General features: G+C 44.9%; 1 protein-coding gene across 1 annotated transcript in view; it reads left to right on the top strand.

Annotated features, from left to right (window-relative positions):
* Positions 1–13,908, top strand: part of LOC144684709 (excitatory amino acid transporter 2-like) — a 214,026-nt gene that overhangs the window by 187,032 nt on the left and 13,086 nt on the right. The window contains exons 8-9 of the mRNA XM_078548840.1: positions 705–899; positions 5,489–5,623. Of these exons, the coding sequence (XP_078404966.1) occupies positions 705–899; positions 5,489–5,623 (330 nt within the window). The remainder of the gene's footprint in view (positions 1–704; positions 900–5,488; positions 5,624–13,908) is intronic.

Below are 13,908 nucleotides of genomic sequence, written 5' to 3'. Positions count from 1 at the left end.
TAGTTTGTGGTAGGGATGGTTACGAAGGTGAGGGTACGGTTTGTGGTATGGATGGTTATGAAGGCGAAGGTGTGGTTTGTGGTAGGGATGGTGAGGAAGCTGATGGCGTGGTTTGTGGTGTGGATGGTTATGAAGGTGAGGGTATGGTTTGTGGTATGGATGGTGAAGAAGCTGAGGGTGTGGTTTGTGGTATGGATGGTGAGGAAGCTGAGGGTATGGGTATGTTGTATGGATGGTTATGAAGGTGAGGGTATGGGTATGTTGTATGGATGGTTATGAAGATGAGGGTGTGGGTATGTTGTATGGATGGTTATGAAGGTGAGGGTGTGGATTGTGGTATGGATGGTTATGAATGTGAGGGTGTGGTTTGTGGTATGGATGGTTATGAAGGTGAGGGTACGGTTTGTGGTATGGATGGTTATGAAGGTGAAGGTGTAGTTTGTGGTAGGGATGGTTACGAAGGTGAGGGTACGGTTTGTGGTATGGATGGTTATGAAGGCGAAGGTGTGGTTTGTGGTAGGGATGGTTATGAAGGTGAAGGTGTGGTTTGTGGTAGGGATGGTGAGGAAGGTGAAGGTGTGGTTTGTGGTAGGGATGGTTATGAAGCTGAGGGTGCTGTTTGTGGTAGGGATGGTGAAGAAGCTGAGGGTGCTGTTTGTGGTAGGGATGGTGAGGAAGCTAATTGTGTCCTTTGATTTTTGCAGTGCTGGGACGCTGCCAGTTACATTCCGCTGCCTGGAGGAAAACCTGGGAATTGACAAGCGAGTGACCCGATTTGTTCTTCCTGTTGGAGCGACCATCAACATGGATGGAACAGCTCTCTATGAGGCTGTGGCTGCCATATTTATCGCACAGATGAACAATGTTCATTTGGATGCTGGACAGATAGTCACAGTGAGGTGTGCTCTAAAGCATTACATTTTGTTCTCGTCAGACAGCAAAACACCATCTCAGCCAATTAAATTCATCCCTCCGTTAACTGGTTTAGCTTGTGGGTCAGTTAACCAGAACCATGTTGTTTGTTCACACTGAAGTCCAGAGAGTGCAGTCATCCAGAACCAGTAAATCTGCTTCTGTTTCAACCTGTGGCTACTGAAAGAAAATAATTCAAACCACCTTTTGGACATCAGGACAATCTCTATAAACTCAGGGAAGGGCTCAAGCATCACTGTTTAGGCCAAGGGTTCTCAACCACCTCCTCAGGACCTCTGTCTGAAAAGGTGGTTAAAAACAGATTCAATAATAATTTTCAAAAGGGGATTGTACAAATAATTGAAGGGGCATATTTACAGGACCATGAGAAAAAGGACAGGGTAATGGGATTGATTGAATAACTCTTTCAAAGAACCACTGCTACAATGAGCCAAATAGCCTCCTTTGTTCTTCATTATTCTATGTTGCAGCCTCTAGAGCCTATTCCCATTCAATTAAATTATGACTGATCTATACCTCAACTACATTTTAGCCCTCTTTGCTCTGTATCCACTGGTGCCCCTACCCGACAAAAGACTATCATACATAGTCTTGAAAATTTCAATTAACTCATTATCCATGGCCTTTTGTACGGAAAATGTTTGCTAGTTTCACTCTGAACTGGCCTCATAGATTGTCTGGTCATTGTCACATTTCTGCTTGTAGGATCTTGCTGTGTGAAGATTGGTTCCTACATTATAACAGTGACTAAACTTAAAAAAAAAGTGTTTAATTGGCTGAATGTGCTTTGCAACTCCCTGATATCATAGAAGACACTATATAAATGAAAGTCATCTTTCTAATGGACTAGCTCTGATTTGAAAAGGGTCCTACCCTGTGTTGAATTCCAGGAACATTAGATAAATTGGAGAAGCTGAGGCGGTTCTCCTTAGGGAAGAGAAGATTAAGAGGAGGTTTGATAGAGTGGTTCAAAATCATTAAGGATCTAGACAGAGCAGATTGGGAGAAACTTTCCTATTGGAAGAAGTGTTGAGAACTGGAGGATACTGATTTAAATGGCAAGAGAGCCACGCTGACATGAGGAAAAGTTTTTATACACAGTGAATGGTCAGGATCTGGAACTGAGAGTGTGGTGGAGGCAGATTCAATCCAGCCCTTTAAAAGAAAATTGGATAAGTATCTGAAGGGGAACAAATTGCAGGGGTACAGGGAAAAGGCGGGGAAGGGGGACTAAGTGAATTGTTCTTCCAGAGAACCAGCATAGACATGACAGCCAAATGGCCTCCTTCTGTGTTGTAACCAATCTATGATTCTAAACAAAGCTGTCTCAGTGGTGTAGATAGCATTGAAACCAAACTGAAAGATTCAAAGTAGGAGCAATAGGAGAGGTAGGAAAGAGGCTGGGTGGTGACAATGCATCAATGATGGCATTTATACTGTTCAACCTTCGTAGTCCTATATCATCTATCAAACATTGGGCCGTAACCTCCGAGCTCCCTTGCATTGGATTTAGGGGGTACCCCAAAGATGCACTGGGGAATCCCTTTTGGAACTTCACAGGTAAGGGTTTGCCTGACAATTGCCCAGAAGTGCAAACTTCCTTTGCGCAATTGCCCTGTGCTGGGAACCATCCTAAAAATTAAGTTAAGTTCCGGCTGTGTTGCACAATTAGTTACTTAGAGAAAGTTAGAAGAATTAAAATCTCTTCTAGCTTCTGGGTAACTATTGTAAAGTCCCAGACTGACCCCACCCCCAACTGGACTCCCCGCACGCCCCGGCCCCCCAGAGGACTCCCCTAACCCCCAGTCTTCTTTGGGATTTCCCCCCCACAACACCCCGACCTGTCCGCCCCCTTCATACAGGCCAGACCCAGCATGCCCCCCATAAGCCCGGCACCACCCCACCCGACCCCTGACCCGACCTGACCTGACCCGACCACCGACTCCCCCCACCCAAGGTCCGACAACCCACCCATTCCCACCCTCTGCAAGGTCCGAACAGCCACACCTCCCCACCTCCACTCCACCAAGGTCCGACTCCCCACCCCCCACCAAGGTCCGACCCTTAGTTCCTCTGCCATCTTCTTCAATCTTTAATCTTTGTCAACTGTCGCAAGGCACTCATAGACAGGTCGTCCCTTTCCAGAAACATTTGAACTCTGAACATAACCACGCTAACTTTTCAATCAATACATCAAAAGTAACTGTGAAATCTTGTTTGTTTAAACTCTGGCAAATGCCGGTATGCCCACTTCCCAGCCTCTGGATTTGTATCCTGCAAGAGCCCCAATTCCTTACGTTCCCCGTGGAGACTGATAACTTTTATAAAGTGATATAAATTTTCCAGAGACTGACTCAAAGGATCAGACAAGAAGATTTCACATTTTAAGAGTTTTACTGTAACAAACAATTGATTAAACATTATTTAACAGGCAACTAATACAGTAAACTACAGAAAAGATATTCCCTAATAACTTCTTAACACAATTGAAAACCCCACACCACGTTTATACATTATACCAACTCTCCGTAGACATGCAGTTGTGAGTTTGAAGTCCAAAACTCCTCCCGGCTTGAACAGGGTCCATTCTCCCGGCCTCACCAGGGTGTATCTTCCAGTGTCCTTTTAAACAAAGTCCCTTTTACTCAACATTTTGAACATAATTGAATGGACTTCCTGTTGAAGTGTATCCTCTGGTGATTCTGTGGTCTTTAACTCTTTACAATCCTTGTCTCTTTGAACAGGGGTTCCGTCATCACCAGCTCAGTTACATCAAAAACAGTCCTTTTTTTCTGTCCAGCATAGCAGCACCTGTTTTGAGTCTTCTTCCTAAAACTCTTGGTCTGACTGACCCTGAGAGTCTGTGAGTCTGGGCAGCGGTAAGGCAAGCTGCTTTTCCTTTGTCTCCAGGTATTAGAATTAGCACCTGACCTTGAATAAGTTTCAAACTGAGTTTCTGTCTCTGTAATAAGCAGATCACATTTGGTTTGTCTCCAGGCAGATCCTGTATGAGATCTTATCTGTCCCTTTATTTTACCTTGAATCAAAGCAGACAGTTTAAAACATAACCATCTTATAAATTCTTGCATTCATAAAAATTACACTTGAGCCTTGTCCCGTCACTCTTCATCTAATCCTATCAAAATAACCTTGCTCTTTCATGTGTTTATGTGGTTCCCCTTTAAATGCAGTCATGGGGAGAATTTTCGGCTCGGCGAGTGGAAAATGACATGGGGTGATGTCGGGCGTGCGTCCCAACGTCACTGCATGTCGTTTAGATTTTCAGTTCACTCGGCTGCATGCCTGCCAAACTGTCAAAGGCCTGGTAAGGCCAAAAATGAACTAATTAAGGCTATTTAGAAAGCTGCCCATCCAACCTTAAGGTTGGTGGGCAGGCAAAGAGCCCAGGCGGCTTTTGCATTTTTCATGGAACCTCATTCATGGGCGGGGTGAGGTTTCATGAAGGGTTTATAAATTAAATATATTTTTTCATTAAAGTTCATTGACATGTCCCAGCTCATGTGACATTGTCACATGAGGGGACATGTCTTAATTTTTTTTTTCTCTTTATTAAAACTTTTAAAACTTAAAACATATCTCCTTGAGGCACCTCTGTGTAAGAGGTGCCTCTGTGAAAGAGTGCAGGCCCTGACTCAGGGAACCACCCCCCCTCCGCCTGCACAGGGAGCGCTCAGCATTTCTGGGCGCACGTCCCGCTGGGCAGCCCTTAATTGGCCCACCCACATAAAATGGCGACGTGGTCCCAATCGGGAACGCGCCCACCCACCCCCACACAACTCCAATTCCCCCCGCCCCGACTTGGGGAACACTCTCTCCAAAACTGAGATAAACATGACCTGTGGGGAAAGAGCAGTCCACGATGTTGGAGCCATGGAGAGGGAGTTGGCCGGAGAGGAGGAAATTCAGAGAAATGGATCTCGTGCAAGACATGAGTCTGAAGAGAATTAGTGAGGTGAAGGGAGAGAACAATGTTGTAGGACTGGGGTAACAGAATACTGGGCGGTTTAGGGTGAAGGCAAGATGTTGAGAACGAGACAGTGGGTGAATAATCTCAAGTTTGATGATGAGAAAATCTAGGAACTCCTCATACTTGGCACTGATGATGAAGTTGGTAGAGGAAGGAGAGGATTTGGAGGAGGTACCTACAGTAATAAAATGGTTTAGCTGGATAGTGGTAACCTTAAATGAGGTGGTCAAGGCAGTTCTGGCTGTGGACTGCTCGATCAATTTTACACCAAGTGCATTCTAGCCTTTGGCCTTCACAATTCAGGATGTAGAAATGAGAATTGTACCCTGGAGCATAGGCAACAAGTTCATCCCTGGAAAGGCCATGCCAAAGAAAGCAAGCCAGTAGTTTAGGCCAGAACTTTCCAGATGACAAAATGGTCAACGTGAGGACAGGATAGCTGAAACTGAGGAGCTAATGTGGACAATGATATAAACAAAATGTTCAAAATGACAGAAATTCTCTGGTCCCACATTGGCCCATGTTCCATGCTCTCCAATAAAGACACTCTCTATGCTTGCTTCACAGTTTGACAGCAACCCTGGCCAGCGTTGGAGCTGCAAGTATACCGAGTGCAGGCCTGGTCACCATGCTGCTGATTCTCACCGCTGTTGGCCTTCCCACACAAGACATCAGTCTCCTTGTCGCTGTTGATTGGCTCCTGTAAGTAAAATTGCCTCTCTTGAACATGTCAATCAAATCCTTTGGGTAAGTTTCTGTTTTTCCTAATTTAAGCTCCAAAACTTGAAGTCCTTTTCTTGTGCCCTTTACTCTGGGCCAAGTTGCTTTTAAGGCCAATACCAGAGGTCCCAGAAGAGTGCATCCTGTCACTTATGGACTAGATGTTGCTGCTGTAGATGTATGGCCCCATTGGCTTGGAGTGTTATCTTGTATGGTATAATAAGATAGCTGAACTAGTGGTACACAGAGCCTGCTGCAACACAACCTTTATGCTTGTTAATGATAACAAGCCAGCAATACAGTCCCAAACAATGCTGCTGGGCTATAACTTCTCAAACCTGTGTACCTGCATGGAAATGAGCTGACCATACCCAACAACCCTCACTCAGTTTATTAGAATATCTTGACAGTGTTCGAAGTATGTTACTGAAATGTGGGGTTGGGATTATCTGACACCAAATGTTCTTAAAAAACTGCTGGCGACCTGAAAATCAGCACTTTAATTGGAATGCATATGCCTCAAAGTCAGAGGACCCAAAGCAAAGTGTTCCACCCGGTGGCGGGGTCAATTGTGCAGAGGGAGTGGTGGCAGCAAGAGGGACGGAATCGACATTCCCTCAGTTCCCAGCTCAATATAGGGATAGGGAACACCAACATTTCCTCAGTTCCCAGCTCAGTATTTGAACAAGGAACACCAACATTTCCTCAGTTCCCAGCTCAGTATTCGGACAAGGAATATTGACATTCCCTCAGTTCCCAGCTCAGTATTCCGACAAGGAGCATAAACATTCCCTCAGTTCCCAGCACAATTTAGGGACAAGGAACATTAACATTCCCTCAGTTCCCAGCTCAGTATTCAGATAAGGAACATCAACATTCCCTCAGTTCCCAGCTCCGTGTTCGGACAAGGTACATCAACATTCCCTCAGTTCCCAGCTCAGCATTCGGAGAAGGAACATCAACATTCCCTCAGTTCCCAGCTCAATATAGGAACGATGAACGTCAACATTCCCTCAGTTCCCAGCTCAATATCGGGACAACGAACATCAACATTCCCTGAGTTCCCAGGTCAATATTCGGACAAGGAACATCAACATTCCCTAAGTTCCCAGCTCAATATCGGGACAAGGAATATCAACAGTCCCTCAGTTCCCAGCTCTGAATTCGGACAAGGAACATTCACATTCCCTCAGTTCCCAGTTCAGTATTCAAACAAGGAACATCAACATTCCCTTAGTTCCCAGCGCAATATAGGAACAAAGCACATCCACATTCCTTCAGTTCCCAGTTCAGTATTTGGACAAGGAACATCAACATTCCCTCAATTCCCAGCTCAATATAGGAACAAGGAACATCAACATTCCTTCTGTTCCCAGGTCAGGTTTCGGATAAGGAACATCAACATTCCCTCAATTCCCAGCTCAATATCGGGACAACGAACATCAACATTCCCTCAGTTCTCATCTCAATATAGGAACAAGGAACAACAACATTCCCTCAATTCCCAGCTCAATATAGGAACAAGGAACATCAACATTCCCTCAGTTCCCAGCTCAATATAGGAACAAGGAACATCAACATTCCCTCAGTTCCCAGCTCAATATGGTGACAAGGAACATTAATATTCCCTCAGTTCCCAGCTCAATATGGTGACAAGGAACATTAATATTCCCTCAGTTCCCAGCACAGTATTCGGACAAGGAACATCATCATCCCCTTGGTTCCCAGCTCAGTGTTTCCACAAGGAACATCAACAATCCCTCAGCTCACATTTTAGTATTCGGACAAGAAACGTCAACATTCTGTCAGTTCTCAGATCAATATTGGGACAAGGAACACCAACGTTCCCTCCGTTCCCAACTCTTTATTCAAACAGGGAATATCAACATTCCCTCAGTTCCCAGCTCTGAATTCGGACAAGGAACATCAACATTCCCTCAGTTCCGAGTTCAGTATTCAAACAAGGAACATCAACAATCCCGTAGTTCCCAGCTCAATATCGGGACAACGAACATCAACATTCCCTCAGTTCCCAGCTCAATATAGGAACAAGGAACATCGACATTCCCTCAGTTCCCAGCTCAATATCGGGACAACGAACATCAACATTCCCTCAGTTTCCAGCTCAACATAGGGACAACGACATCAACATTCCCTCTGTTCCCAGTTCAGTATTCGGATAAGGAACATCAACATTCGCTCAGTTCCAGCTCTGTATTCAAACGAGGTACATCATCGTTCCCCCAGTCTCCAACTCAGTATTTGGACAATGAACATTCGCATTCCCTCAGTTCCCATCTCACAATTCGTACAAGGTACTTCAACATTCCCTTAGTTCCCAGCGCAATATAGGAACAAGGCACATCCACATTCCCTCAGTTCCCAGCTCAATATCGGGACAACGAACATCAACATTCCCTCAGTTTCCAGCTCAATACAGCGACAACGAACATCAACATTCCCTCAGTTCCCAGTTCAGTATTCGGATAAGGAACATCAACATTCCCTCAGTTCTCAACTCAATATACGAACAAGGAACATCAACATTCCCTCAATTCCCAGCTCAATATAGGAAGAAGGAACATCAATATTCCCTCAGTTCCCAGCTCTGTATAGGGTCAAGTAACATCAACATTCCCTTACTTCCCAGCGGAATACAGGGACAAGGAACATCAACATTCCCTCTGTTCCCAGTTCAGTATTCAAACAAGGAACATCAACAATCCCTTAGTTCCCAGCTCAATATCGGGACAACGAATATCAACATTCCCTCAGTTCCCAGCTCAATATAGGAACAAGGAACATCAACATTCCCTCAGTTCCCAGCTCAATATCGGGACAACGAACATCAACATTCCCTCAGTTTCCAGCTCAATATAGGGACAACGAACATCAACATTCCCTCAGTTCCCAGTTCAGTATTCAAACAAGGAACATCAACAATCCCTTAGTTCCCAGTTCAGTATTTGGATAAGGAACATCAACATTCCCTCAGTTCTCAACTCAATATAGGAACAAGGAACATCAACATTCTCTCAGTTTCCAGCTCAATATAGCGACAACGAACATCAACATTCCCTCAGTTCCCAGTTCAATATCCTGACAAGGTGCATCAACATTCCTTCTGTTCCCAGCTCAGTATTTGGACAATGAACATTCGCATTCTCTCAGTTCCCATCTAACAATTCAGATAAGGTACATCAACAGTCCCTTAGTTCTCAGCGCAATATAGGAACAAGGCACATCCACATTCCTTCAGTTCCCAGCTCAATATCGGGACAACGAACATCAACATTCCCTCAACAAAACAAAAACATCCCGCATCCTCCCTCACGCCTTCTCCTCCTTCCCAGAAACATGATAGGGTCCCCCTCGTCCTCACTTATCACCCCACCAGCCTCCGCATTCAAAGGATCATCCTTCGCCATTTCCGCCAACTCCAGCATGATGCCACCACCAAACACATCTTCCCTTCACCCCCCTTGACGGCATTCCGTAGGGATCATTCCCTCCGGGACACCCTGGTCCACTCCTCCATCACCCCCTACTCCTCAACCCCCACTTATGGCACCTCCCCATGCCCACGCAGAAGATGCAACACCTGCCCCTTCACTTCCTCTCTCCTCACCGTCCAAGGGCCCAAACACTCCTTTCAAGTGAAGCAGCATTTCACCTGCATTTCCCCTAACTTAGTCTACTGCATTCGTTGCTCCCAATGCGGTCTCCTCTACATTGGAGAGACCAAACGCAAACTGGGCGACCGTTTTGCGGAACACCTGCGGAACAAACCTCCCTGTCGCTTGCCATTTTAACACTCCACCCTGTTCTCTTGCCAACATGTCTGTCCTTGGCTTGCTGCATTGTTCCAGTGAAGCCCAATGCAAACTGGAGGAACAGCACCTCATCTTCCGACTAGGCACTTTACAGCCCTCTGGGCTGAATATTGAATTCAACAACTTTAGATCTTAAACTCCCCCTCCCCCCATCCCCACCCCGTTTCTTCCCCCCCCCCCCACCCGCTTTTTTTTCAATAATTTATATAGATTCTTCTTTCCCCACCTATTTCCATTATTTTTAAATCTAAAACTAAAACCTTTAGTCTTTCCACCCCACCCCCACTAGAGCTGTACTTTGAATATCCTGTTTTCCATTCTTAATTAGCACTTTTCTCAGACAAAGACCACCACCTTCAACACCTCTTTGACCCTTTTGTCTGTGACATCTTTTGATTATTATCTGCTCACACCACACCCTCAATGTGTCTCTTCCCCCCCCCACCCCCACCCACCCACCTTAAACCAATTTATATTTCTCCCTTGTTGAAACTATGCTGCAGTTCTGCCGAAGGGCCATGGAGGCTCGAAACGTTGACTGATTTCTTCTCCGCCGATGCTGCCAGACTTGCTGAGTTTTTCCAGGTAATTCTGTTTTTGTTTTGTTTTGGATTTCCAGCATCCGCAGTAGCTTTTAGCTTTTTGTTTTTATCAACATTCCCTCAGCTGCCAGCTCAATATAGGGACAACGGACATCAACATTCCCTCTGTTCCCAGTTCAGTATTCGGATAAAGAACATCCACATTCCCTCAGCTCTCAACTCAATATAGGAACAAGGAACATCAACATTCCCTCAATTCCCAGCTCAATATAGGAACAAGGAACATCAACATTCCCTCAGTTCCCAGCTCAATATAGGAACAAGGAACATCAACATTCCCTCAGTTCCCAGCTCGATATGGTGACAAGGAACATTAATATTCCCTCAGTTCTCAGCACAGTATTCGGACAAGGAACATCATCATCCCCTTGGTTCCCAGCTCAGTGTTTCCACAAGGAACATCAACAATCCCTCAGCTCACATTTTAGTATTCGGACAAGAAACGTCAACATTCCCTCAGTTCTCAGCTCAATATTGGGACAAGGAACATCAACATTCCCTCCGTTCCCAACTCTGTATTTGGACAAGGAATATCAACATTCCCTCTGTCCCCAGCTCAATATAGGGACAAGGGACATTAACATTCCCTCAGTTCCCAGCTCAATATTGGGACAAGGAACATCAACATTCTCTCACTTCCCATCTCACAATTTGGACAAGGAACATGAACATGCCCTCAGTTCTCAGCTCTGTATAGGGTCAAGTAACATCAACATTCCCTTAGTTCCTAGTGCAATATTGGGACAAGGAACACCAACATTCCCTCTGTTCCCAACTCTGTATTCGGACAAGGAATATCAACATTCCCTCAGTTCCCAGCTCTGAATACGGACAAGGAACATCAACATTCCCTCAGTTCCCAGTTCAGTATTCAAACAAAGAACATCAACAATCCCTTAGTTCCCAGCTCAATATCGGGACAATGAACATCAACATTCCCTCAGTTTCCAGCTCAATATAGGGACAACGAACATCAACATTCCCTCTGTTCCCAGTTCAGTATTCGGATAAGGAACATCAACATTCGCTCAGTTCTCAGCTCAATATAGGAACAAGGAACATCAATATTCAATCAGTTCCCAGCTCAATATCGGGACAACGAACATCAACATTCCCTCTGTTCCCAGTTCCATATTTGGATAAGGAGCATCAACATTCACTCAGTTCCAGCTCTGTATTCAAATGAAGTACATCAACATTCCGCCAGTTTCCAACTCAGTATTTGGACAATGAACATTCGCATTCCCTCAGTTCCCATCTGACAATTTGGACTAGATACATCAACATTCCCTTAGTTCCCAGCGCAATATAGGAACAAGGCACGTCCACATTCCCTCAGATCCCAGATCAGTATTCGGACAAGGAACATCAACGTTCCCTCATTTCCCAGGTGGGTATTTGGATAAAGAACATTAACATTCCCTCAGTACCCAGCTCAATATTGGGACAAGGAACATCAACATTCCCTCAGCTCCCAGAACAATATAGGCTCCAGGATCATCAATATTTCCTCAGTTCCCAGCTCAGTTTCGGACAAGGAACATGAACTTTCCTTCAGTTTCCAGCTCAGTATTCGGACAAGGAACATCAACGTTCCCTAAGTTCCCAGATCAGTTTTTGGACAAGGAACATCAACATTCCCTCAGTTCCCAGCTCTATTTAGGGACAAGGAACATCAACATGCCCTCAGTTCCTAGCTCAATATAGGGAGAAGGAACATCAGCATTCCCAACTCAGTATTTGGACAAGGAACTTCAACAATCCTTAATTCCAAACTCAGTATTCGGATACAGAACATCAACATTCCCTTAGTGCCCAGCTCAGTATTCAGACAAGGAACATCAACATTCCCTCACTTCCCAGATGGGTATTTGGACAAGGAACATCAACATTCCCTCAGTTCCCAGCACAATATAGGAACAAGGAACATCCACATTCCCTCCATTCCCAGTTCAGTATTCAGGCAAGAAACGTCAACATTCCCTGAGTTCCCAGCTCAATATAGGAACAAGGAACATCGACATTCTCTCACTTCCCAGATGGGTATTTGGAAAAGGAACATCAACATTCCCTCAGTTCCCAACTCTGTAGTCGGACAAGGAACATCAGCATTCCGTGACTTCCCAGATGGGTATTTGGAAAAGGAACATCAACATTCCCTCAGTTCCCAGCACAATATAGGGAGAAAGAACATCAGCATTCCCTCAATTCCCAGCTCAGTATTCAGACAAGGAACATCAACATTCCCTCAATTCCAAACTCAGTATTCGGATACAGAACATTAACATTCCCTTAGTTCCCAGCTCAGTATCTGGACAAGGAAGGTGAACTTTCCTTCAGTTTCCATCTCAGTATTCGGACAAGGAACATCAATTTTCCCTCCGTTCCCAACTCTGTAGTTGGACAAGGAACATCAACATTCCCTCACTACCCAGATGGGTATTTAGACACGGATCATCAACATTCCCTCAGTTCGCAGCACAGTATAGGGAGATGGAACATCAGTATTCCCAGCTCAGTATTCGGACAAGGAACATCAACATTCCCTCAATTCCAAACTCAGTATTCGGATACAGAACATCAACATTCCCTTAGTTCCCAGCTCAGTTTTCGGACAAGGTACATCAACATTCCCTCACTTCCCAGATGGTTATTTGGACAAGGAACATCAACATCCCCTCAATTCCCAGCACAATATAGGGAGAAGGAACATCAACATTCCCTCAATTCCCAACTCAGTATTCGAACAAAGAACATCAACATTCCCTCAGTTCCCAGCTCAATATAGGAACAAGGAACATAACAATCCCTCAATTCCCAGCACAATATCCGGACAACAAAGATCAACATTCCCTCAGTTTCCAGCTCAATATAGGGACAACGAACATCAACATTCCCTCTGTTCCCAGTTCCATATTTGGATAAGGAACATCAACATTCACTCAGTTCCAGATCTGTATTCAAACGAGGTACATCAACATTCCCCCAGTTTCCAACTCAGTATTTGGACAATGAATATTCGCATTCCCTCAGTTCCCATCTGACAATTTGGACTAGATACATCAACATTCCCTTAGTTCCCAGCGCAATATAGGAACAAGGCACGTCCAAATTCCCTCAGATCCCAGATCAGTATTCGGACAAGGAACATCAACGTTCCCTCAGTTCCCAGCTCAATATAGGAACAAGGTACATTAACATTCCTTCTGTTCCCAGCTCAGTATTCGGACAAGGGACATCCACATTCCCTCAGTTCCCAGCGCAATATAGGAACAAGGAACATCCACATTCCCTCCACTCCCAGTTCAGTATTCGGACAAGGGACATCCACATTCCCTCAGTTCCCAGATCAATATAGGAACAAGGAACATCAACATTCCCTCAGTTCCCTGTGCAAAATAGGAACAAGGAACATTAACATTCCCTCAGTTCCCAGCAGAATATAGGGACAAAGAACGTCAACATTCCATCAGTTCCCAGCTCAATATATGCACTAGGATCATTAACATTCCCTCACTTCCCAGATGGGTATTTGAAAAACATCAACATTCCCTCAGCTCCCATCACAATATAGCGAGAAGGAACATCAGCATTCCTTCAATTCCCAGCTCAGTATTCGTACAAGGAACATCAACATTCTCTCAATTCCAAACTCAGTATTCGGAAACAGAACATCAACATTCCCTCAGTTCCCAGCGCAATATAGGAACAAGAAACATCCACATTCCCTCCGTTCCCAGTTCAGTATTCGGACAAGAAACATCAACATTCCCTCAGTTCCCAGCTCAATATAGGAACAAGGAACATCAACATTCCCTCAGTTCCCAGTGCA

The sequence above is a fragment of the Cetorhinus maximus genome, chromosome 9, assembly GCF_964194155.1.
Source record: "Cetorhinus maximus chromosome 9, sCetMax3.hap1.1, whole genome shotgun sequence".
In the NCBI taxonomy this organism is placed as follows: domain Eukaryota; kingdom Metazoa; phylum Chordata; class Chondrichthyes; order Lamniformes; family Cetorhinidae; genus Cetorhinus; species Cetorhinus maximus.
The sequence above is the reverse complement of the archived record's forward strand: the minus strand, read 5'-3'. Positions and strand labels throughout refer to the sequence as shown.